The sequence below is a fragment of the Anabrus simplex genome, chromosome 13 (genome assembly GCF_040414725.1).
Source record: "Anabrus simplex isolate iqAnaSimp1 chromosome 13, ASM4041472v1, whole genome shotgun sequence".
NCBI lineage: Eukaryota > Metazoa > Arthropoda > Insecta > Orthoptera > Tettigoniidae > Anabrus > Anabrus simplex.
The window spans coordinates 99,013,460-99,039,393 of record NC_090277.1 but is presented as its reverse complement, the minus strand read 5'-3'; the positions used below and the strand labels follow the sequence as shown (position 1 = coordinate 99,039,393).

Here is a 25,934-nt window from a genome sequence, read left to right as displayed (position 1 = left end):
CATATGACTTACTATCTGGAAAAGCAACTGTGGGGGCAAACATCCCTAGCACACCTGGGGCAGGGTGTGAAATGTAAAAAATAATTGAAAACGGACGATATTAATGTCGAATCGATAGTTTTTTGGCGTTGCCGAGAGGAACTGTGACACTCTTGCAAGTTGCTTTACGTCACACCGACACAGATAGGTCTTGTGGTGACGATGGGACAGGAAAGAGCTAGGAATGGGAAGGAAGCGGCCATGGCCTTAATTAAGGTACCGTCCCAGCATTTGCCTGGTGTGAAAATAGGAAACCATGGAACGCCACCTTCAAGGACGGTGACACTCTGGATGCTGTTTAAATCACAGTTCATCCCCAGTTGGAATGGAGGTTAGGAAGGGGTGAAAAAAGTCCAAAATAACTGGGATTATGAATGTTTGTTTGTTTGTTGTGTGTTGTTTTCTTTTTTCTTTTCTTTTTTACATTTGGCTTTACATCACACCGACACAGATAGGTCCTACGGCGACGATAAGATAGGAAAGCGCTAGGAATGGGAAGGAAGCGACTGTGGCCTGTATTAAGGTACAGCCCCAGCATTTGCCTGGTGTGAAAATGGGAAACTATGGAAAACCATCTTCCGGGCTGCCAACTATGGCGTTCAAACCTAATACCGTATACGTACCTTGAAGGTGGAGTTACAATAGGCCCACAAATCAAAGACGTTCACAAGATCACAGTTAGGAATGCCACCAACTACAAGGTTCACAGATGGTGAAGCTAACATTTGCCTTTAGAGTGAGCCACATAATAAGCAAAATCATTAAGCAAGTGCAGTAAAAGTGCACAGAAACCTCCCAAGAGGTGAAACCCGTGGAGTACAAAGTAAAAAGGATGTTAGAAGTAAAAATAGAGAAAAGAACTAGATGTAGAAATAACTAGTATATTTAAATTCATATGGCTAGATACAGTTACCAAACACAGTTTAATTGTTGACTAACATGATTGCAGGATGGGCAACATTGACCTGATTTAAACACAAATACGTTCGAAAAACTGCCACTCAGTGACATGAATAATAACCTTTTGCAAAATGTTGACAACTGGAGAAGTGGAACTTAAGGAACACCTTGTTATCGTACATAATGGAATAATTGATAAGAAGACCAAAGGTGTATATCCATGTCCACATTGTGACAAATCGTACTGCTATCATCCAATAGTGTAAAACATGTAAGTGATTATGTGAGGTTGTGGACCTTTCGAAAGGGCAACTATTCAATAAATTTAAACTTCATTGGCGGTTTCCACTATGTGTCACATACATTTTACCTGGCACTTGTTTTCTTCTCAAACATAGTTTCTCAAGTCTTCACTGCCCTCTTAACTATGTGTGATGGTGACTCAACAGAGACAGATGGTCATTTTAAATTTTAGCACAGTGATTTCATCCTTGTTTTTTAATTGTAAGACACTACACGTTTTTAGACTAAGAGGTCTGCAACCTTGCCATAATCACTTATGTTTTAATTCCGCCATGTCTCATTGGTTTTCATTCTTTTCTTCATTATGTTTTAACACTCTTTTTAGCATCAGTTATTAAAAAAACTTTAACTTTTTTCACTGAAGATGGCTCAAACGAGTTGAAACATGTATGACTATTACTCCATCTAATGTAGGAGATGTGTATGTATTGAATAGGACATATTAAATTTCCTTTGTAAAGTGATCTGTTACTTCTCCAGTTAATTGAAATAATACAGTAGTTCATCAGATTGATTATATGGTACTGGTAGAATGTAAATCCTTATGTGAAAGCCTGACTGATTCTGGCATTATTAACTAATGCAATTAAATCTGTTCCCCATTTGCAAACAGGTTCATTGTGCCGAGAGCCAATGTTCTCCCTAGGACCTTTTTAATGGGCGCACCGCCCTGCCGTTCTTACAAACCGCCCAGCTAACATAACCTAGATATGTGCAAATTACATAATGTTATTACAGGGTCTTTTTTGGCTCGCTCCACAGCACCACTCAGAGCACGGCACGGCTGGTGCAATAACACTCCGTCGCGCTTTTCCTCCCCACTAACTCACGGCAATTCACACTTACAGAAATCCATTCATAGTGAAACTATTAGTCTAAAACCTACCTGGCATTACATTTAATGTTCAAAATGTTGTCCCTCAGCTGTCAAACACGCCTGAGACCTCGTAAATAGGTTTGCAGACACTCAGCGAATCTCAGCCCGTGTGATGTTTGAAATAACTTGCGTAATGTTCTCGTGTAGTTCTTCTCTTGTGTGAGGGTTGTTCACATACGCTTTTCCCTTCAGCATCCCTCACAGGTAATAATCACAGGGATTTAAATTGGGAGATCTAGGGGGATAATTAACCACACGATTTTACCTCCATAGACTGATTAGGAGTGTGTGCCGTCGCATTATCTTGCATAAAGTAATCATTACTCCTTTTTTCTTCCGTCAGCTCTTGAAAGAATGGTCTGAGAATGAGGTCTATATATCGATCAGCATTTATTGTTTCACAGAAAAATATAGGCCCTATAATTCTGCGAGCACTTATTGCACACCAAACTCGTATCTTTACATCATGAAGTGGGCGGACATGCAGCTGGTGGGGATTTTCTGCACACCAGTAGCGATTGTTTTGACTATTTACATAGCCACTTAAGTGTAACTGTGCTTCATCACTATAAAATAAAAGTTCTGGGTCAACATACCCATCGTGAACTGACGGAAGCAACCAGTTACAATACCAAATCCTAGTGAAACTGTCAGGTCCTCTTAAATATTGGGCTGGGGTGGGTTTGTATGGTTTTGCTTTTCAACAGTTTTGTTGCTTTGTGGGCAGAAGATAGTGACACATTAACCTGTACGGCGAGACGTGACAGGGATTTTGTTGGAGTTCTTTCCAAGAGAGCTCCTATTTCATCAAGCTTTTCCTCTGTTAAAACAGTTCGTCTCCTGCGTGATTTCTTGTTAAGAATGGACACGGTGGTACGGAACTTCTTTACTAATTTACGTACCGTAATCCTATGGGGAGAGAGGATGCCGGGAAATTTGTGAATGAATCGAAAGCGGCACTTTGTATAAGAGGAATGCTTCGCATAGCACAACACAATGAATACACGCTGTTCTACTGTATACATCACTCATTAAACACATGATTACTTTAATATTCCTACAGAAACAACGCTATTTTAAAGTGAACACATTGGACCAACACCACAGATGTTGAACTAAACTATTGCTGTGAAGCAATGGTTATCGCTAGCGTACTGCATTAGAACATCTTAGCCGGTCATGAAGCAATATATCTCTCGGCAAATTAATCACTCGGTCACGCTATCGCCTTCCGTGCGTGTTCCCCTGAGACACGGAACGAGCTAACAAAACCTGTACATATTCGAATCATTGGGTGCTCTAATTTAAAACATAAGTACTGTAAAGCTGTTTATTTAAATGATAAATCTGCATTATTGTCAGTATAATTGTGTCTATTACATCTGAGTTTAAACATTTAGCTCGACTATCCTGTAGTGTCGTGCGCGAGCAGTGTCTGTATTAGCGTGGAATCATATGCTAGCATTCGATTCCGCATGACGTCAAAAACCCGTATGGCACTCCGCAGCCTTGTTGTTATATGATTATGAACGAGCAGAACACTAGAAGTTCAAAATACTCTGTTATGTCTTGTTTGTGATAACACTAAAATAGTTTGGTTTTGCATTTAATGTTTACCTGTGTGATATTGTTAATGCCCTGACGGGAATAAATTGACATTTTATCATATTCATTTTTATTTACGTAGTATTCCCCGCCCAGCTACTCATTCCTGCCACCCAGCTGACAAAAATTTCTGGGGAGGACACTGCTGAGAGCAATTTACGGGGAAATAAAACACCTCAAGCAGAAGTAATAGTTCCCTTCCCATAGCGATTCACACTATATTTGTATAGTCATTCGAGCAAAATTGGTATTGATGGCTGATGGTAATGATTTTGTTTTAATAGGAAGTACGAAGGTCGATCAAATATAAACGGGACTTTTGTTCCTGAACATCAACAGTTGGTATGACTGGTCCCGCGCTTCTGCTATGCTTAGGTGGGTTTATTAAGAGTGGGGAGAGCATGCTGTTAGATATTTCCCACTGTTTTGTCAGTAACGCTCATGATGTCGGAGCAACAGGTGCACCCCTCCACTGCGCAACGCATAATTATAAAATTTCTTGCTCGTGAAGGAGTTACAGCGGCGGAAATTTGCCAGAGATTGACTGCACAGTTCGGTGATCAAACATTGTCAAGAACGCCTGTGTGTAAGGAGTGGCGGAGGAAAGGGGAGGCAGCACCAGTGAAAGCCAAGACTCGACTGTTAGCTGGCAAGGTTCTTGCAACCGTTTTTTCGATCAGCGAGGCATTTTGCTGATTGAATTTTTGCGTGAGCGACGCACAATCAATGCTGCTTACTACTGAGAGATGTTGAACAAGGCGAGAGTTGCATATCACCGCAAAAGATGAGACTAACCAATTCGACAGGTCATCCTCCTTCACTGCCTCATACTGCAGCTCTAACTGTCTCCAAGCTACAGGAAATGCACTGGACTACACTTGATAATCCTCCTTACAGCCCGGACTTATCGCCCTGCGATTTGCATTTGTTAGGACCGCTTAAAGAAGCTCCAGGAGGGCAACGATTTGAAGATGACGAGAGTGTGGAAAACTTTGTGCGAAACTGGCTGGTGACATGATCCTGTTCTTTTTACAGTTATGGTATCAAAAAGCTGCCCATACACTGGGACAAATACATTTTCAAAGTGGGGAAACTATGTGGAAAAATAAATTTTAATTGCCTTGTGTTTTTCATTAAATGGATTCAAATGAAAAATAAAATGCCATTTATAGTTGATCCACCCTCGTACAGTTTGGCAGTCATCCTCTGTTAGCACTGGTCAGAAGGAAAATGGAAGAGGTCCGATACTTCAAACAATGAAGGTATTAGCAAAAGAAAGGTAAAGACCACAAAGGGTGTGAAAATGAAAGACTCCCTGGGCCTTGCAAACTTAATGTCATTAGAGAGGTCAGGTAGCAAGGAGTCTGACACAAGTAACAGGAAGCGTTATAGACATGATATAGGTTTTTGGGGTTATGCCTTGTCAAGGAAATAAGGTGAAATTCTTTACGTTTCACAGAGAACTTTGCTCTGCTTCATCAGAAGAAAATCTCGACTGTTCACGAGAAAGGCTTTTCAAGGAGATGTGTGGGATCTGGTAAATGCAGCACGGGTGAAGTTTAAGAAAGCGGAGATTGTTATTAGTGGAATACTGTGTAGGAGGGATACTGACTGGAGGGTGATTGGGGATTTAAATGAGACTATGGAGTGGGTATGTGGGAAACTGGGAGTGAAATTTCTAGATCCTAATGGGTGGGTAGGAGATAGGGATCTGCGCTCGGATGGCCTTCATTTAAACCGCAGTGGTACGTATAAGTTAGGAAATTTGTTTCGAAGCGAAATAGGGAGGTACATTCAGGGAAACGGGATGGCCTAGGGAGCGGTGATAAGGGAACAAGGAACTGGAAATCAAGTAGGGATGACATAAAATTGTTAGTGCTGAACTGTAGAAGTATTGTAAAGAAAGGAATAGAATTAAGTAATTTAAGTAATTAAGTAATTTAATTTAATTAAGTAATTTAATAGGTGCAGACTGGAAAGAAATAGAGTTAGAAATGGCTGTGGAAGTAAGGAGAAATTGAAGGAACTTACTAGAAAATTGAATCTAGCAAAGAAGGCAGCTAAGGATAACATGATGGCAAGCATAATTGGCAGTCATACAAATTTTAGTGAAAAATGGAAGGGTATGTATAGGTATTTTAAGGCAGAAACAGGTTCCAAGAAGGACATTCCAGGAATAATTAATGAACAAGGGGAGTGTGTATGTGAGGATCTTCAAAAGGCAGAAGTATTCAGTCAGCAGTATGTAAAGATTGTTGGTTACAAGGATAATGTCAAGATAGAGGAAGAGACTAAGGCCAAAGAAGTAATAAAATTTACATATGATAACAATGACATTTACAATAAGATACAAAAGTTGAAAACTAGAAAAGCGGCTGGAATTGATCAGATTTCTGGGGATATACTAAAGACAATGGGTTGGAATGTAGTACCATATCTGAAGTACTTATTTGATTATTGTTTGGTCGAAGGAGCTATACCAGATGAATGGAGAGTTGCTATAGTAGCCCCTGTGTATAAAGGAAAGGGTGATAGACATAAAGCTGAAAATTACAGGCCAGTAAGTTTGACATGCATTGTATGTAAGCTTTGGGAAGGCATTCTTTCTGATTATATTAGACATGTTTGTGAAATTAATAACTGGTTCGATAGAAGGCAATTCGGTTTTAGGAAAGGTTATTCCACTGAAGCTCAACTTGTAGGATTCCAGCAAGATATAGCAGATATCTTGGATTCTGGAGGTCAAATGGACTGTATCGCGATTGACCTGTCTAAAGCATTTGATAGGGTGGATCATGGGAGACTACTGGCAAAAATGAGTGCAATTGGACTAGACAAAAGAGTGACTGAATGGGTTGCTATATTTCTAGAAAATAGGTCTCAGAGAGTTAGAGTAGGTGAAGCTTTGTCTGACCCTGTAATAGTTGAGAGGGGAGTTCCTCAGGGCAGTGTTATCGGACCTTTATGTTTTCTTATATATATAAATGATATGAGTAAAGGAGTGGAATCGGAGGTAAGGCTTTTTGCGGATGATGTTATTCTCTATAGAGTGATAAATAAGTTACAAGATTGTGAGCAACTGCAACGTGACCTCGAAAATGTTGTGAGATGGACAGCAGGCAATGGTATGTTGATAAACGGGGCTAAAAGTCAGGTTGTGAGTTTCACAAATAGGAAAAGTCCTCTGAGTTTTAATTACTGTGTTGATGGGGTGAAAGTTCCTTTTGGGGATCATTGTAAGTATCTAGGTGTTAATATAAGGAAAGATCTTCACTGGGGTAATCACATAAATGGGATTGTAAATAAAGGGTACCGATCTCTACACATGGTTATGAGGGTGTTTAGGGGTTGTAGTAAGGATGTAAAGGAGAGTGCATATAAGTCTCTGGTAAGACCCCAACTAGAGTATGGTTCCAGTGTATGGGACCCTCACCAGGATTACCTGATTCAAGAACTGGAAAAAATCCAAAGAAAAGCAGCTCGATTTGTTCTGGGTGATTTCCGACAAAAGAGTAGCGTTACAAAAATGTTGCAATGTTTGGGTTGGGAAGAATTGAGAGAAAGAAGAAGAGCTGCTAGACTAAGTGGTATGTTCCGAGCTGTCAGCGGAGAGATGGCGTGGAATGACATTAGTAGACGAATAAGTTTGAATGGCGTTTATAAAAGTAGGAAAGATCACGATATGAAGATAAAGTTGGAATTCAAGAGGACAAACTGGGGCAAATATTCATTTATAGGAAGGGGAGTTAGGGATTGGAATAACTTACCAAGGGAGATGTTCAATAAATTTCCAATTTCTTTGAAATCATTTAGGAAAAAGCTAGGAAAGCAACAGATAGGGAATCTGCCACCTGGGCGACTGCCCTAAATGCAGATCAGTATTGATTGATTGATTGAAGGAATGAGGTTTGAATTTAGCCGTTATAATAGAAGTGGAAGTGTACGTTCATTCATCACCAGATGGCTCACCGGACGCGGTACAGTGCTAGCGTTTGAAGCGGAAGCTGATGGAACCAACAGAATTAGTCCGAGACTGAGTCACATAACAACAGGAATACATACAGTAGATATGGGCCATAAAAGCATCAATGGCAACAGACTCGGCTAGAGGAAATGGAGTTGCCAACCCACACTCCTTAGATGAAGGCTTCTGGGCCACCTTTTAATTGCTTTTAACGAAATGCAGGGGATCCCATGGATGTCTTCTGCTGCACCCACAGTAAGTGGTTCTGATCGCTCTCTTGTTTCACACTCTGTCATTCAGCTGGATGTACGAAGAGGAACATTGTTTTATCTGTGACGGGGGTTGTCACTCGCCCAGTAGTGAGTGCTGCGAGCATGTCTCCCGTCAAGCACTTTGCCATAACATGCTTTTTGACACCACAAGTTCTCCTCCTTTGCAGAGAGCTTTATCAACGTAAGGTTCAGTTTAGTTAATTGTTCACTTGTTTATTGCTCAGTGTGTTGTTCCAATGCCATTTTCATTGTGTGCATACATGATTTTGTGAGTGTGAGAGAGAGAGACCTTCCTAAAGTACAGGAAATCTTGTGTGAAAACATGACTGAAATTCCCAAACAGACCCATGGCTAGCGCCAATACAATTTTAAAAACTAGCTAAAACAGACAGGTTCAGTCAATGATCATAAAAGACGTAGAAGGAAATGTGTTCTGAGAAATGAGATGAGATTGGAGAGAAACTAGAGCACATCCCACAAAAAACTCTTGGGCGTTTGGCACAGGAAACTGGAGTGAGTAGGAGTTATGTTAATAGAGCAGTAAAATTACTTAAACCAAAGCCATCCAGGATTCTGACAGTACAAGAATTAAGGAAATATGACCTTAATAAGAGGTTAGATCTTTTTTGTAATTCGATTTTAGAGAGAGGGGAAATTGATCCGAAATTGATGTTTTTTTTTCTTTTAACTGATGAAGTGTGGTTTCATCTGCATGGGCACTTGTGTTCTCAGAATAATAGGTATTATAGTCAAGGGAACCCAGATTTTGTACTCAAAACACCTTTGTACGATGAAAAAAATTGGGGTCAGGTGTGCACTCTTAATGGACACAGAATTATCGGGCCTGTTTTTTATGAGGACACAATTAACAGTGAGTGTTACGTGAATGAGCTCCTTGACCAATTTCATGATGAAACTGACTTTTGGAAAGCACTAGTCAGCTTATTTTCAACAAGATTCTGCCACTGCTCCCACTGCCGAACCATCCGTGACAGAATTGCGTCGAATTTGCGATACAAGGCTTATAAGTGGGTACACGTGTGGCCCCCCATGAAGCTCACACCATGTGACTTTTATGTGTGTGTGGGGGGGGGGGACTCGTAAAAATAGGGTGTATGTAAGAAACCATCGCACTATAAATGAGCTTAAAGACTATATAAGAGCTGAAATAGTCAATTAGTGCTGAGGAACTTCTCTAAGTGAAAAACAGTTTCATAAGGCGGTATCAGAATCCGACTCATTGGCTGAATGGTCAGCGTTGAGGCATTTGATTCCCGACTGAGTTGGGGATTTTAATCTTGTGTGATTAATTCTTCTGGCTTGGGGACTGGGTGTTCGTGTTTGTCCCAACACTCTCCTCTTCATATTAAGACAACGTGCCACACTACCAACCACCATAGAAATACGCAATAGTAATTACATCCCTCCATGTAGGGTTGGCGTCAAAAAGGGCATCTGGCTATAGAACAGAGCCAAATCCACATTCAAAACACCTCACATCCGCAACCTCACAGATGAGGTAAAATCGGTACAAAAAGAAGAAAAGGAGGAGGTGCCAGTAATATGTAGGAGTGAATTTTTAGCACCAACTGTGAACGGGGTAAGTACAAATTTCTATACTAAATGGCTCAGCGCTGGCTACATTACAGCAAAGGGCTTGGCGGGAGAGAGGCTCGCAGCGCAGGCAACCGGGCGAGTGACAATCCATAAAACCATGTCTCTGTAGTTCTCCATTGCTGTCACAGAGAGCGACACACATACAAACTGCACCGGATCCAGGAGTATCTTTTCTCATGTTATTGGAACTCTGTTCTATCCAGCACATCCATACATTTCACAGCTGGTAAAACTGGTAGGTAAAACGGGTCCACCTATTCAACACCACACTAATAAAACATATAACTATATTTGGTCAAAAATCAGTTACATTGTCATATTATTAGTACATGGGAGCAGTTTCGGCAGCTTGGGCCATCATCAGCCGTAAAGATTTTTAAAAATTGGCACAACTAAAAACCCGAAAAGACCATGAAACAAACAGACATCTAAAAACGTTACACATTAAAATCGATCTCTGATAGGAAACTTGGCAGGCCCTAGTATTATGTCCATGCTTCACAAATATTGTACAATTAATTTAAACCTTGGTATAATAAAAACATTAAACATGCCAAGATAAGAGAACACACATTAAATCAATATCCGACGGAACGCTTGGTTACCCTTGTGTCTCATAGTCATGAAATGTTGTGCCTTGGTTTTGAATTGGTGAGTAATTGTGTGGAGTCCATTCTTGACTTGTTTAATCTTAACAAATAACTTATGTACGCTTGTGAGTGATTGAGGGGGACATCAATAGTTGTTGCAGAAATAGATAGTGGCCCAGTAGGTGTTCTGTCGATACAGATCAGATTGATGTCTGTAATGAACAGGAAAAAGAGAAATATAAATTATTACCTACCAGTTCTAACTACTGTCAGTACGGATCATAATGAAATTTTTATCGTATGCTGTATAATTCAGCCTAAACTTTTATCACTCGGCATTGTACTGTCTAAACTCCTGTCTTATTAACCACGTTTGCTGAAATTTGATATTTGCCATTTCAGTGACGCTATGTCAACATCTGCGTCGAACAACAGCAAAGATCCTGCGGAGACTCAGGAAGCCGAAGACGATCTTCCACTTGTTTCTTATATTGGGTATGAAGGCAAATACTTCTGTCGACTTTGTAAAGAGGCGTTAACTACACGAGTTAAACTTAAGGAACACCTGTTTAAAGTACACAAGAAAAAAACTGACCGACATATCAGAGGTGTACATCCATGTCCCCATTGTGACTGTTCATTCTGGTCTTTTTCACAACTGAATGAACATCTTTGGTGTCACACCAGTGAAAGTAAGTTTTCCTGTGACATTTGTCTGAAAGGTTTCAGGAACAAGATAAATATGATCACGCATAGATCCAAGCACTTTCTGTTACCACATGTGCAGGAACTCGAAGGTGAATATCGATGTTTTGAGTGTAGTAGGGTTTTTCAGTGGCAATCGGAACTGAAAGCACATCTCCAAACTCATGAGAAGAAATCATACTCTTGCAGGTCTTGTAAGCAAACATTTGAGGGACATCATACCTGAGTCAGCAGTCTCCATAAAAGTAAGTTCTGAGAAAAAGGTAAAATACAGTTTCATTATGTGTGGTAATATTTGCACCGTTAAGATTTCATTGTTTCTTAATAGTTGCTTTGTTTATTTTATAGAAATGTTAGTTTAATTGTTCTTTTTGATGACTCATAATTTTTGTGTAATCAAGTCCTGTATGTCAGATCTTTGCTTATTAAAACCTACATTGTGCCAAGAAAAGCTTGCATTTTTGTCATTTTAAGAAACAAAAATCTTTACAGTGTAAATATATTTGAGGCCGAAAAAGTTTGATGTTGAACCCTCATCGAATGGTGATGAATGAAAGTGGCTAACATTTCGAAAGTTTGTATTCATTATTGTGATAAAACAAGCAACTGTTTTAATGTACACTAAACTCAAAAAAGGCTTTGTTTTTTTCTTTGCAATGCTCATCTTCCTTCCAGGTCTTGGCTGTATACAACACCACACTCCGAACAGAGCATTTTGCCCACCACTTCCTTAATGCCTAGTTTACAACGATGCCAACATACTCAACTCCAAGAAATGTTCACTGCTATGGTTATGCCCCGACTGCAGAAACGAGTACTAGAAGATAAAGGATGTGCCAAGAGAGGAAGATAAAATTAGGGTTTTGAAAGAATACATGGAAAGGAAAGATGCAGAGAAAAAGCAGGCCTACAGAGACACACATACTGAGCTACCATGATAAAGGACATAATTAAAACACTGCAAGATAAAATCATGGAAAATAGCTCGAAGGATATACCCCAACGAGAAAATCATATAGGCGGCAGCGGGAAAAGCACGGATACCGAGGCAGAAATCCCGGTACGCTATGCAACTGTAGTAGACCTGGGAGGTCCCAATCCGCGGTAGCAACGACAGCAACCACTACATCATACCGAGAGCTCCCCTTTCATATGACGACCAGTAGACGGAGGGGCAGGAGATCAAGACCAAGATCAGTTCACACCCCGTGCACAAAGAAGGATACAGAAAGGTGGGTACATCAACGGTGCCCGCCGGAAAACTACGTGCTGCAAACAAGACTGCATGGCTGTATATAGGACGCGTGAATCCTGATGTAACCGCAAGCGATGTCGCAGACTACTTAAAAGACAGGGGAATCTAAACCGGCATAAAATGTGAGGAACTCGTCACCAGAGGTGAGAATAAAGCCTTTAAAGTTGGGATTCCCTTCGAGAGGAAGGAGGATGCTTACGACCCAAACTTTTGGCCAGTGGATGTGATCTACCGGCCTTTTCGTTTTTGACCATGAAATGCTGCGAGATGCAAACAATCAGGAAGTGAAGTTACTTCTATGAAATATTGAAGGGCTGATAAACACCACGAACTCAACACCAGAAAACATTTTTTTACCCCTATGACGTCGTAATACTGGTTGAAACCTTCCTAACTTCAGGTTGGATTACGAGAAATCACTACACATTGAACAGTCTGGCAGAGCAAGGTATGTTGGGGAGGCCAAAAGGAGGAATCGCCTGCCTTTTAAAAGCTCACTTCACACGATTCCAAGTCATGTATAAAAACAACAATGTTCTTGTAGTGAAGACTAAATTGTGCATGTTAATATGTGTGTATTTTCAGCCAGGTTTCACATCTTATCAGATCATTGATGAAATAGGCACCGCTCTGAGTATAACGGAACGGGAGGATAACATCATCCTAGCAGGAGACCTAAATTGCCGAATTGACATTCCATCAAAGAAGACCATAGAGGTCTTGGGCTACTTTGAAGAGGAAGGGATATCACTGGTAAACAACAAAGACCGGAAGCCGTATGTCTGTTATAACGGCACTAGCATCATAGATCTCGTCTTTTCGAATCAAGGTAAAATAAAACCAATAAAACAAGACATAATCCCGACCCACTACCGGAAACACCAACTAGTAGAAACGACTTTCCTACTCAGTCATGGCAATAAACAGGATAAGCCAAAAACATTGAAATTCTCAAGGAAGACTCTACATCAGTTCATATGTGAGACTGACAACCAGGCAATCTCGGAAAAGGCCCGAAAAAGAGATCTTGACGAAGCAGCAAACATGCTCGAACATCTTTTACAGGGCGAAGTCATCCCAGAGGTCGCCATAACGAGAAAATCGAAACCATGGCTTGACGAAGCCTGTTACAGACTTCGCAGGACCACATTGGATGCCCTACACACAGCTCTCAAAGAAACAAAGGAACGGTATCAGGAGCAAGAGGAGCGGAGGCTGATAGCGGCAGCGGTTCAGTGTCCATACAAAGCATTGAACCCAAGGCAACCAAGATACTGCAGAAGCATCCCTATGGAGACATGGGTGACTCACCTTAGCAATGTACTGCAATACAAGGGTACTCGACCAACGGATACCCCCGAGATCGAGGGGGACTCTGACTTCGACATGGAGATATTCACAATTGAGGAAGTAGAGGCCGCTATCCTCTGTTCAAAAGATAATAAAGCTTGTGGCCCATACAATATATTGTAATGGTTATAGCGTCCGCCATGCTAACTGGCAGCGGGCCGAGCTCGTCACCCATCGCCCCACCCCCCTTACGCTCGACCGCGCCAATCGCGAGCAACATTTAAGTGCTGGGCTGGCCCTTCTCTCTTCTATCCGTGGTCGCGCTGCATGGGACGACGGAAATGACTCGACTATTAATCTGGAGTGTTCCATCTCGCGAGGTTCTTGGATACATCTAGCTTCCGGACTGTTCTGGAAGACCCAGAGCAAGTATATAAGGAGAGGAGTAACTTGGAGTGACAGTCAGTCAGCCAGTGATAGACAGAGTTAGTGAGCAAGAGTGAGTGAGAGAGAGATTGAGTTCGCTGGAGCGCAGTCAGTGATGGCCTGGGAGAGTGCAGCCTGATGGAGTGCCTGCCTGTTGGAGCCGAGGACTTGTTCCTGTTCCCCTGACGTCGTGTGTAGACTGCGAATGGGGTTCGATGGATTGAGTGAACAGCAGATACTATCCCGACCTGCGAGATTGACGTGTAGGCTGTGGACCGTGACAGCGCTAACGAGTGTGACCGAGTGGCTGAGTGATTGTAGTTTACATAATCGATGACTCTCTCTCTCTCTCTCTCTGTGTGTGTGTGTCATTGTAGATGGAACATAAGAGAAACTAAGAGAGAGAGTGCGCAAACAGTGTAAGTGTGTGACCATGTACGTGTGTAAGTTGTAATCTCAGCTATCGTCTGTGTGAGTGTAAATGTGTAATTGCAGTGCTTAGTTAATAAATCTTAGAAATAGGACGCTACCAGGTGCTGTACTCATTATTTCATTTATTTACCCCGCCAACACGTTACGATATGTAATGAGCACCTTAAAATCGCTCTCCCAGTGTTAAAGGAAGCAATAACTTCCCTCCTGAATGAATGTCTCAGGCTAGGAAATATTCCCCATAGCTGGAGAAGGACCACAGTAAAACTGTTGTATAAAGGAAAGGGAAACACCGAGGACCCAAACTCCTATCGAGGCATCGCCCTAGAATGCGCATTATTCAAAATTCTAACAAAACTCTTATTTCAACGCCTCAACAGAGAAATCGATCCCAAGCTCCCGGAGGAGCAATTTGGCTTCAGAAAAGGAAGATCTACAACACAGGCCATCTAATGCCTTCTGAATGATATTGAGACAACCCTGATAGTCCCAAAAGGAAAATTACATGCCATATTTATAGACTTCTCCAAGGCGTTCGACACGCTCAATACGAAAATCATCATAGAGAGGAAAACAAATGAGAAGAAACAGCTATACAAAACGGCTTATCGCGAACATCCTGGCCTCAGATTACATAGAGATAAGCGATGGAATCACAACATTAATCCCAATAGAACAAACAACCGGTGTATTGCAAGGGGACCCTCTAAAACCACTACTGTTCATCATCGCGACGGCAGATATCATACACGTAGTCTCGAAGGAAGTAATTCTATATATGTACGCTGATGATATTGTGCTGGCCTCGAGTTCGGAAAAGAAGCTGCAATCTGCATTTAATCTGCTACTAGAATGGGCGGAAGAAAACGAGCTCACCCTAAACGAAGACAAGACTGTGTCAATGACTTTCTGAAAAGGAGGTAAACCAGCAGTTTTTCACACACACAGAAAACCCCTGGAGAGCGTCTCTAACTTCAGGTACTTGGCCGTGACACTCCAGACAACTGGCAACATCTTTACGCTCCACGACAACGATAGGATCGGCGTGGCTACAAGGGCCATAAATGACATCAGACAGCCGAAAAAACTCTCCGTCATAACAGCCTTGGAACTCTTTCATCTCATGGTTACACCTGTCGTAACATACGGATTAGAGAATATCTGGATACACTTCAAGCTGAAACACCTGGAAAAGCTAGAAAAACTAAAGTCGACTTTCGTAAAGAAGATTCTGTGTGTCTCAAAATACGCGCCATCAAGACTAGTTTACGAACTACCACGTGAATTATATTACATGGAAGATCTCCGCCTCCACCTGCCGCTACAGTCGACACCAGCATACGTGCAACTCGTGGAGAACCTGCAAGCAAAGAAAAGAGACATCTGGTAGGGATTTTTACATCATTGACGCAATGACGTGCAACAGTTGGAAACAGGGAAATTAACTAAGACATATGGTCACACGCTTCGCCGTACATGGCTTCCATCATAAGCTGTGCAAGTTGAAGAAGTTTCACCAACCAGACTTAGAATGTGTATGCGAACGCTGTGGCGAATATTTGAAAGGTATCATGCGACGCACTGTACACATAAACTTGAATACTTGACGTCCTTCTGTTGTAACGACTAGCCTGCTAGCACTTGTGTATTCTATATTCGCTTTTACCTTGTCTGTATCATTCTCTCTTTTGGCTATTAGCTGCAATAAATATTTTATTACAATGATGCCAATTGCTGAGACAGTTGTTGGCAACAGTTGTCCTGTAATTATTGTGAGACAGTCACTGACCAGTTCAGTTGAACGAGAACCCGTTCACACGAGAAAGCTAATGCCACGGCAGTAGAGGATGCGAAATTGCTGAATGTGCAGCATCTATAGTGTCCCATGAGGAATTAAATTAAATTTGTAATGATATGAGCCTGTAATTAATTGCTGAGTCATGAAAAGTTTTGATCTCATTCACACTGAATCATGGAATGTTAATTTTATCGGTAATCTCAGAAAGTGCCATTTGACAAACATTTTTATCTTCGTACAGGTCATCATGCTGGTCCCACAAACACCATCATTCCCTATACAGCTCAACGAATTTGAAGTTAGTATTGTCACCACACTTTGGAAACATATTTATGTGAACAACTTACAAATAATTTTTTAATTAAATTATTTAAATTATCAAGACCACGCAGGCAGCTGCACCTCTCACTTGACACAAGCGAACTGGCATGAAATAAATATACAGCTACTGGACTGTCACGTTCACATGGAGCCAAGTATCCTGACAATACTGAACTCTGGGTGGTGGGGGCTGCAGCTGGGCCCAGTTGGTTGTCATCAGTCTACTCCTGGAGACAGTTGATTGCCTGGACAATTGTAAGGGCAATTGCCTAGACAGCTGGACCGAAGTGTTCACACATAGCCAGTAATTGTATGCCAGTCAACTGTCTTCTGACAGTTATCCCATCAACTAGGCATAACCTCAAGTCCAGTTGTCCACACAGCGGTTTTCATTTCTGTTAAAAGTTTCCTTAGCAACAGCAATACTAATTAAAATACATCGTTAAAAATAATAATATGTCACTGAATGTTAAGGTTGTTGACTTATGTTTTGTTGGCTAGGGACTGATCTATTGTTTGTTCAGTTAATTGAAATATTATATGGTCCTGGTAGTATTTAAATCCTTATGTGAAAGCCTGACTGATTCTGGCATTGTTAACTAATGCAATTCAGTCAATTCCCTATTTGTAAACAGGGTCATTGTGCCAAGCAGTTTACAGGGAAATATAACACTTCAAGCAGAAGTAATAGTTACCTTTCCATAGTGATTCACACTGTGTTTTAGTCATTCGAGCAAATGTGTAGCGTGTGGGAGTGGTTGTGAATGAGTGTGTATACACGGGTATGAGTGAGAGTATTAATGACTGGGTCGCCTTACTCTAATATGTATAGTATAAATCAAGATAATTCTTCTTCTTCTAAGAGTACAGTGTTTCGAGTTTATTTACTTATTTAGTGCCCACACAGTCAAGTTGAATACAAAATTATATACATATTTACATAACAGTAAAACAATAAGAAAAGACTCCTTTACAAAGGAAATTTAATATGTCCTCCTATTCAGTACATACACATCTCCATCATTAGATGCAGTAATAGAAAAGACTCCTTACAATTGAATGTCAAGATCATTGATCCACACTATTGTTTCCAGAGTTGCTATCAGAAAATCCACTTTGCTGCCTGTGTATGCCCACATTTCACACTCTCTGACAATGTGGTGTATGGTTTGTCATGCCGCTCCGCAGTCACACACAGGTGTCGGCAACTTGTTCCATTTAAACCACATGTCTCTTCATCTGCCATGGCGAGTTCTTATTCTGTTCATAGGAGTCCATGTTTTACGTGGAGTGTAAATATGTAAATTTAAAATTGTCGGTATTCAGTAGAGTTTATGTAAACATACATGTGGGGATGGAGGTACTTCCTTGTATGTGGAACTTGCCCTTTCTCCATCTACCACCCATACACTGTACATGTACAATTTAAGGAAAATAAATGATAATATATTGGTACTAATGGCTGGTGATAATTATTTTGTTTGAAGAGGAAATACAATTTGGCAGTCATCCGCTGTTTGTTTTAATTGGGAGGGAAATGGGAAAGGTCCAGTACTTCAGAGAATCAAGCCATCATGGAGAGAAAGGGAAGGTCCACAAAGCGCATGAAACGAAAGAATCCCGAGGCCTCGCAATCCTAATACCATCAGTGTCTGAAAACTATAAGAGTTGACCAAGGGAAGTTAGAGAGGAAAGATAAAGGCAAGGGGCCGATTGCAGAAACGGTGTTTAGACGACATCTACGGTTAAACAATGCCTAAGCATGGCTGCCGCGTTGCAGAGACGTTATTTATCACTTAAACGCTGTCTAAAACTGATGTTCAACCGGTCATGTTTAAACACTGCTGAGAGCACTGTTTAACCTCGAATGAGAGGAGTGAATCGCAATCAGAGGTTTTGTACCATGAAACATGTAATTTGTATTACCAGGTTGAGACGATTTCTCGAAGAAAGGTTAGTCCGACGGCCTCTCTGTGGGTCTCACGGTGCTAAATCACAGCAATTTGTTTTTTGAAATGTACAGGGGGACAGATCCTAAAATAAGGTTTCACTTTTGAAGAGATTTGTTTATTGAGACTGACAAAGGGACAGTCCGGCCTATATATTAAAAGAGTTTATTGAAAACAGCTTTGGCATATCGGTCCGTCCATTCTACTGGTTTTAGTTTTCAACTCTCTGGAATTACCTGCCGGTGAATTATGAGACATTAATAGGTCTCTAAGTTCAGCCAACTTTGAGTAATCATAATACAATCACTCCAGTAATTGCAGACGAAAGCTTACCCTAAATTACAATACATTCTATACTTAGCAGGTTGCTAAGAGACTAACACTTTCATTAATACTCTGATATATGTGATCTTAAGCCTTAGCAGTCCAGCTACATGGCTAAATGGTTAGCGTGCTGGCCTTTGGTCACAGGGGTCTCGGGTTCAATTCCCGGCAGGGTCAGAAATTTTAGCCATCATTGGTTAATTTCCCTGGCATGGGGGCTGGGTGTATGTGTTGTCTTCATCATCATTTCATCCTCATCACGACGCGCAGGTCACCTACGGGTGTCAAGTCAGAGAGTATACACTTCCTCTGATCATGGAAGAATACTATTCCCTGCTAGATACTCTTTGATTCTTTGACCTTCCCCAGCTTCCAAATATATTCAACAGATGGCAAAGCATTCCTAATAACTTACATGCTGCTAAGAGAAAAAATACAAACAGACCCCATCACAACATACGCCTTAGACATTATCTGGGAACACCTATCAAAGGATAACCTAGCTGCATTAGAAAGAATGAAGGCCGTGTATCTTAAAACAGTTCTCTGCCTGGCAAAAAAATGCTCCTTCGAGACTAACCTATGAGCTCACAAGAAAACCGTTCTATATAGAAGAAATGTGATTAAAAATACCATTGCCTTCTACGGCACAATACCAAGCTTTACATCAAGAACTACAGGTTAAAGAAAGCAAATATCTGGATAGATTTTTACCAAACGGACGGCATGATGGAGTTAAAATGGATGAATTCTGACTATGAATTGCAGTACACCATAACACGTTTCTAATTAAATGTTCATAAAACCATCGAAAAGGGCTGGAAAAATATTATGACTACAACAGGTATCTGACCTATAACGAATGCCGTGGAGCAGCACATGTCCTCTGGTATTTTTTAAAAACTGTTCTCGTAAGTTGTGTGTGTGTGGTTTTTATGATCATTTATAGTCCCTAACTTATTGGAATCCAACTCCATTAGACTGTCATTTTATCTGATCAAGTGTTACGAGGGGAATACTATATTGTTTTACACTTTATTTTTTGTACGTCTGGGTATGGTGCACATTTCACTTTTGAAGGTGGTGACGTGTAACTAGTGTCTTGTACCACCGTTTGGTAGCAGCACACGCACAGGGGCCAACGAATGCACTCGTCATAGTCATTTCATAACAACACTGTCAGCGCAGGAGCGGACAACATGGAAAGCAACCGTTCAGGGACAGCGCTATACGACTTGGTTCCTATGGAAAGAAGGCGTGACCACTGCAGAAATTCATCGGCGCTTGGTGGCAGTCTGTGGAGAACATGCGCCGTCACGGAAAGCAGTTTACAACTGGGTGGAAGGTTGGAAAACAGGGCGCACATCGGTGGACAAGGGAACCAGTTGTTATGAAATGGCTATGACGAGTGCATTCGTTGGCCCCTGTGTGTGTGTGCTGCTACCAAACGATCGAACAAGACATTAGTTACACGTCACCACCTTCAAAATTTAAATGTGGACCATACCCGGACGTACAAAAAATAAAGTGTAAAACAATATAGTATGCAATATAGCGACAATTACATGGAACTGAAACAAACAGCCAATGAAAGAAGAGAGTGGTTGGATCGACAAGGCATTAGCTTTTAGAATATTGATTGATTGACGCCCTTCGTAGATACAGACTGTTAGGAACATAATAGCAGTATAAATGGTCCGTTATGGGACATTATAAATTTTCCAGCTAACAGCTAACAAATATTTCAGGTTCCCTATGGGAATCAACATCTATATCATGTTAGGAACATTTTGAATAGCATATATTATGCATTTTTGCGATCATCTATGGCCCTAGCTTCTTGGGATTTAACCCCATTTGACTTGTTTTATTAAGATATTTGGAATGTTACTATGTTCTTATCTGACAATGTCCTGTTTTGAATATCCGACGATGGCCATCATATCGCCCGAATCGGGCGAGTTGGCCGTTGGCCGTGTAGTTGGGGGCGCGCAGCTGTGATCTCGCATGCGGGAGATAGTGGGTTCAAACCCCATTGTCAGCAGACCTGAAGATGGTTTTCCGTTGTTTCCCATTTTCACACCAGGCACGTGCTGGGGCTGTACCTTAATTACAGCCATGGCCTTCCCATTCCTAGGCCTTTCCTGTCCCATCGTTGCCATAAGACTTGTCTGTGTTAGTGCGATGTAAAGCAAAACAAAAGGGCTTATTGCCCGAAACTAGTACTATTCAATGAAAAATTATGTATTGATTAGATGGTTAAATAAAGGCTTTTAGTAAGAAAAGTAAGTTCTCAGATCAATTCAGTTGAAATGGAAGGAAATTTCGTTATCACCCAAACCTAACTTAACCTTATCTTATCACTACTTTGGTAGAGACTTCGCCTTTGTATATTATTATTGGCTTACGGCATATGTACTTGTGTACAGGTTTGTGTGTATTATTAGGCGTTGTTTCACTTAAGTTCAATAAGTAATAGCAAATTTCGAGAAGGGAGCTGAATTATTTACTCCACGCAAACACCGAAGAATGCGGTTATAGTAATGCGTATATCAAAATACAGGCAGAAATGTATAACATTAAATTGAGTGAGGGTGAGAGAGAGAAGAGTGTATTTCCTTAATTCCTCACTGAGCTTGAAAACGGACTTAATTATGGATATCTTTATTGATTGTTTAGTTGGGTAAGGGAACCTCCATTGTTGATACAGTACATTGAGGTTAGTTTTTTGATAGTTATGTCTGGTGATCTCAGTATATAACTAGTCAAGTTGGCAGCAGTGATGAGCCATTAAAAATAACATGGCGTGTGGCCTCTGGAGAGGCCTGGTGCAGGTCTTTTGATTTGACACCCGTAGGCGACCTGCACATCATGATGAGGATGAAATGAAGATGAAGACGGCACATACACCCAGTCCCCGTGCCAGGGGAATTAACCTATTATGGTTAAAATTCCCGACCCTGCCGGGAATCGAATCCGGAACCCCTGTGACCAAAGGCCAGCGCCATGGAGCCGGACAATAGGGCGGCGATATTTGCTTTTTAGTGTATAGCATTACGTGCAGTGCACTATAACAGAAAGCACTGTCAGACTGAGCTAGGCGACCTGGGGTTGCCAACCCTCACTCCCAAGATGAAACCTCACAGGCTCCCTTTTAAATGTCTTTAACGACATGCAGGTGATACCTTTGATGTATTCTGCTGCACCCGCGCAAGGTGGTACTGATTGCTGTCTCATTTCACACTCTGTCTTTCAGATTGATGTAGTTCTGCATTGCTGTCACAGATAGCGATGCACATAAACTGCACCAGACCTGGGAGTATCTTTTCTGATGTTATTGGAACTGGTTCTATCCCACACATCCATAGATTTCACAACTGGACAAACTGTACAATTAATTTTATCACTCTGCATTGTACTGCCTAAAATCCTGTCTTATTAACCACATTTGATGCCATGTTTTATTTATTTCTGTAGTATCTTTGTAAGGAGTGCTATGTTTGCTGAAATTTGATTGTTATCATTTCAGTGACCATATGTCAACGTCTACTTCGAACAACAGCGGAGATCCTGCGGGAACTCAGGAAACTGAAGGCGATCCTCCACTTGTTTCTTACATTGGGTATGAAGACAGATGTGTCTGTCGATATTGTAAAGAGGCATTAAATGGAGAAGTCAAACTTAAGGAACACCTATTTAAGGTACACAAGAAAAAAGTTGACCGACATATCAGAGGTGTATATCCGTGTCCACATTGTGACCAATCATACTGGGCTCCCTCCGGACTCAAAAAACACCTTTGGTGTCATAGCAATAAAAAGAGGTATTCCTGCGACCTTTGTCTGAAAGGTTTCAATGACAAGTATGCTATGAACAAGCATAGATCCAAGCACTTCTTCTTACTGAATATGCAGGAAGTCGAGGGCGAATATCGGTGTTTTGAGTGTAATAAAGTTTTTCAGTGGCAATCAGAACTGAAAGAACATCTCCGTGCACATCTTGCAGGTCTTGTAAGCAAACATTTGAGGGAATATCATACCTGAGTCAGCAATCTCCATACAAGTAAGTTCTGAGAAAAAAAAAAAGCCAAAATACAGTTTCATCGTTCACACCATCAAGATGTCACTGCTGTTTGGAGAAAGTGAAATACTCAGAAGCAGTGGTCTGAAACACACCAAAATCAGAGGACTTTTAGAACAGCGGAACCATAATAAGTCATTTAAACTGCAGACAGATGGTGTGCACGTAGGCTTAGCAGCGACCTCCTGTGTGAGATGGGCCAGGTCAGTGTTACACAATGCTCGGTTGGTGCGGAGCCGTCATGCGAAGTGGAAACATGTACCCGAGTGCCACTATGCCTCGCCGACATCACAGGGTGGAATATCAGCATGTGAGTGCATGTGAACGGGGCAGAATGATTGGGCTTCGTCCGGCTCCATGGCTAAATGGTTAGCGTGCTGGCCTTTGCTCACAGGGGTCCCAGGTTCGATTCCCGGCAGGGTCAGGAATTTTTACCATAATTGGTTAATTTCGCTGGCACAGGGGCTGGGTGTATGTGTCGTCTTGATCATCATTTCATCCTCATCATGACACACAGGTCGCCTACGGGAGTCAAATAAGAAAGACCTGCACCTGGCGAGCAGAACATGTCCTCGCACACTCCCGGCACTAAAAGCCATACGCCATTTTATTTCATTTCATTGGGCTTCGAGAGGTGGGTCTGTTATTCCGTAACATTGCGGCTGTTCAGGGCATGCTGCTGCTTCAACAGTAAGGCATACGTGGAACCAGTGGAGAGAAGAGGGCCGTACGCAGCGCCGACAGTGTACTGGATGACACAACTTGACCACAGAGCGAGATGACCACCATCTTGTTCGCTTGGCCGTAACGTAGAGAACAGCTTCGTCCACAGTGTTGGCTCGATGTTGGAGCAGTGCAACGGGTGTGGACATGTCTGCAGTGACAGTTCAATGCAGTCTTCTGAGGGCTGGACTGGTGGCACCCATGCAATTGCGTCGGCTCCTATTGACCAGCAATCACCAACGCCACAGACTGCAATGGGCACGTGAACACGACACTGTCGTGCTCAGTGACAAAATGTAGTGTTTTTGCACAAGTTCTGCTTCAACTTGTCCTACAGTGATGGCAAAATGCATGTTAGACACTGCCATGGCAGGCGCAATGGGGCAGAGTATTGTTGAGGAGCGGCATAGCGGACAAACACCAGGTGTGATGGTTTAGGGTGCCATTGTCTATAACATGCGATCTTGCCTCCTACATCTTGAGGGCAGTCTGTGCAGCTACCGCTACATGAGAGAGGTTTTACAGCCCAAGGCACTGCCCCTCCTGCAGGCCATTCCACACGCCATATTCCAGCAGGACAACGTCTGGCCGCATGTGTTGAGGAATGTGCAATCCTTCTTCGAAGAATGACGAGTTCCACTGCTTCCCTGGCCTGCCCGTTTGTCTGACATGTTGCCCATGGAACATGTCTGGTATATGATTGGTCAGCAGCTTGTTCATTCAGGTTATCCTGCAGCCACTGTTGATGATTCGTGAAGGCACCTATAAACCGCTTGGCAGAGTATTCCCCAGCAGCATATTCAGGCGCTCTTTGATGCCATGCCACAATGTCTAGCGGCTCTGATTGTAGCACGTGATGGCGCTACGCTGTACAAGTTCCACAATCACCGTGCATCTACAGGTCTGTAATTGTAATCATTTGGTCCTTTCATGTCCGTAATCTGTGGAATAAATTGCATTGTGATCACAGCTCTTGGTCTTGGTGTTTCACTTTATAGAGTTATTCAGTTGCTCTTAAGATGACTTGTAATGTTTATTTTATCAAGTCCTGTACATCAGATCTTTGCTTATTAAAGCCTACATTCCGCTGAGAAAAACTTGCATTTATGTTAATAAACAAAAATCTTTTCAATGGAATGATATTTGAGGCTTTAAAGGTTTGATGTTGAATTCTCATCAAGTAGTGATTAATGAAAGTGGCTACATTGGAAGCAAACATTTCTTAACTTTGTATATGATATTTCTGATAAAATAATCAACTGCTTCAATGTCCCCTAAAATTTAGAAAAATATTTTGTTTTGCAATCATTATCATCCCTCCTGTGCGGTAAATACGGTCACTATCATCATTTGTGCGAATCCATATCCATACCTGCCAACTTTCCCGATTTAGGCGGGAGACTCCCGTTTTTCGACAGTTTTACCCGCCTCCCGATTATTCTATTATTTCTCCCGATTCTAGCTTATTTTTTGTGAACTTCAAACATTTGTTTTCAAATCCCGTCATTTCAGCTTTGTGCACCAGTGGCCGGAAGTCCATCGCTTATTAGCCTCTTTCAAATGAAATATAGACGTTTATTAATGCGAGAAATGCGCGCGAATGTGCGATGTTTATTGAAGCCTGTACATCCATTGTCAGTCTCTTATTCTCGCATGCTATATTAGTCTTCGTTCACACCACTCTAGTCGATTCTACAGATTAGTCGCTAGGTTTGGAGTATTTTTTAGTAATTTAGTGACTGAATTTCAAAGATAGCAACTAGCGAGATTTTAGAAGCCATTTGGAGATAATTCTGGCGAATTTAATTTATTACTTGATAAAAATAGGGGCTGCCTGGCCGAGGCGGTAAAGGCGTGCTCGGCTCGCCCGGAAGGACGTGGGTTTGAATCCCCGTCAGGAAGTCGTAAAATTTAAGAAATGAGATTTCCACTTCCGGAGGTGCATATGGCCCTGAGGTTCACTCAGCCTACACCAAAAATGAGTACCAGGGTAATTCCTGGGGGCAAAGGCGGCCGGGCGTAGAGCTAACCACTCTACCCCATCCAGTGCCGAGGTTACGGATAGTGGAAGCCTTTACCTTCCACCCCTCCAAGGGCCTTCATGGCCTGTAGGGAGATGACTTTGCTTTGCTTTGCTTTGCTTACTTGATAAAAATAGCATCGCGCTTCGCATAATCGCGCGGGCACGTGATGTAATATATTGATCTATGCATTTGATTAGTAATGGCATATAAGTGCATGACTGATTCACACATGTGGAGCATTAGTTCATACTGTTTTCGGAAGGCTTGATATTGTGAGAGAATAGAGAGACCGGGTGAGTGGTTTCCCATTTTCACACCAGGCAAATACTGGGGCTATATTAAGGCTACGGCTGCTTTCTTCCCGCTCCTATGGCATCTTCGCCATAAGAACTATGTGTGTCGGTGCGGCGTAAAGCCAATTGTAAAAAAAGGAGGGCGGG

At 41.8% G+C, this 25,934-nt stretch overlaps 1 protein-coding gene across 1 annotated transcript in view; it reads left to right on the top strand.

The window, feature by feature from the left end:
• LOC137502951 (zinc finger protein 208-like) overlaps nucleotides 1–24,384 on the top strand; it is a 48,890-nt gene extending 24,506 nt beyond the window's left edge. The window contains exon 4 of the mRNA XM_068230198.1: nucleotides 22,197–24,384. Within this exon, the coding sequence (XP_068086299.1) occupies nucleotides 22,197–22,710 (514 nt within the window). The 3' untranslated portion in view covers nucleotides 22,711–24,384. The remainder of the gene's footprint in view (nucleotides 1–22,196) is intronic.
• Nucleotides 24,385–25,934: the final 1,550 nt, after the last annotated feature.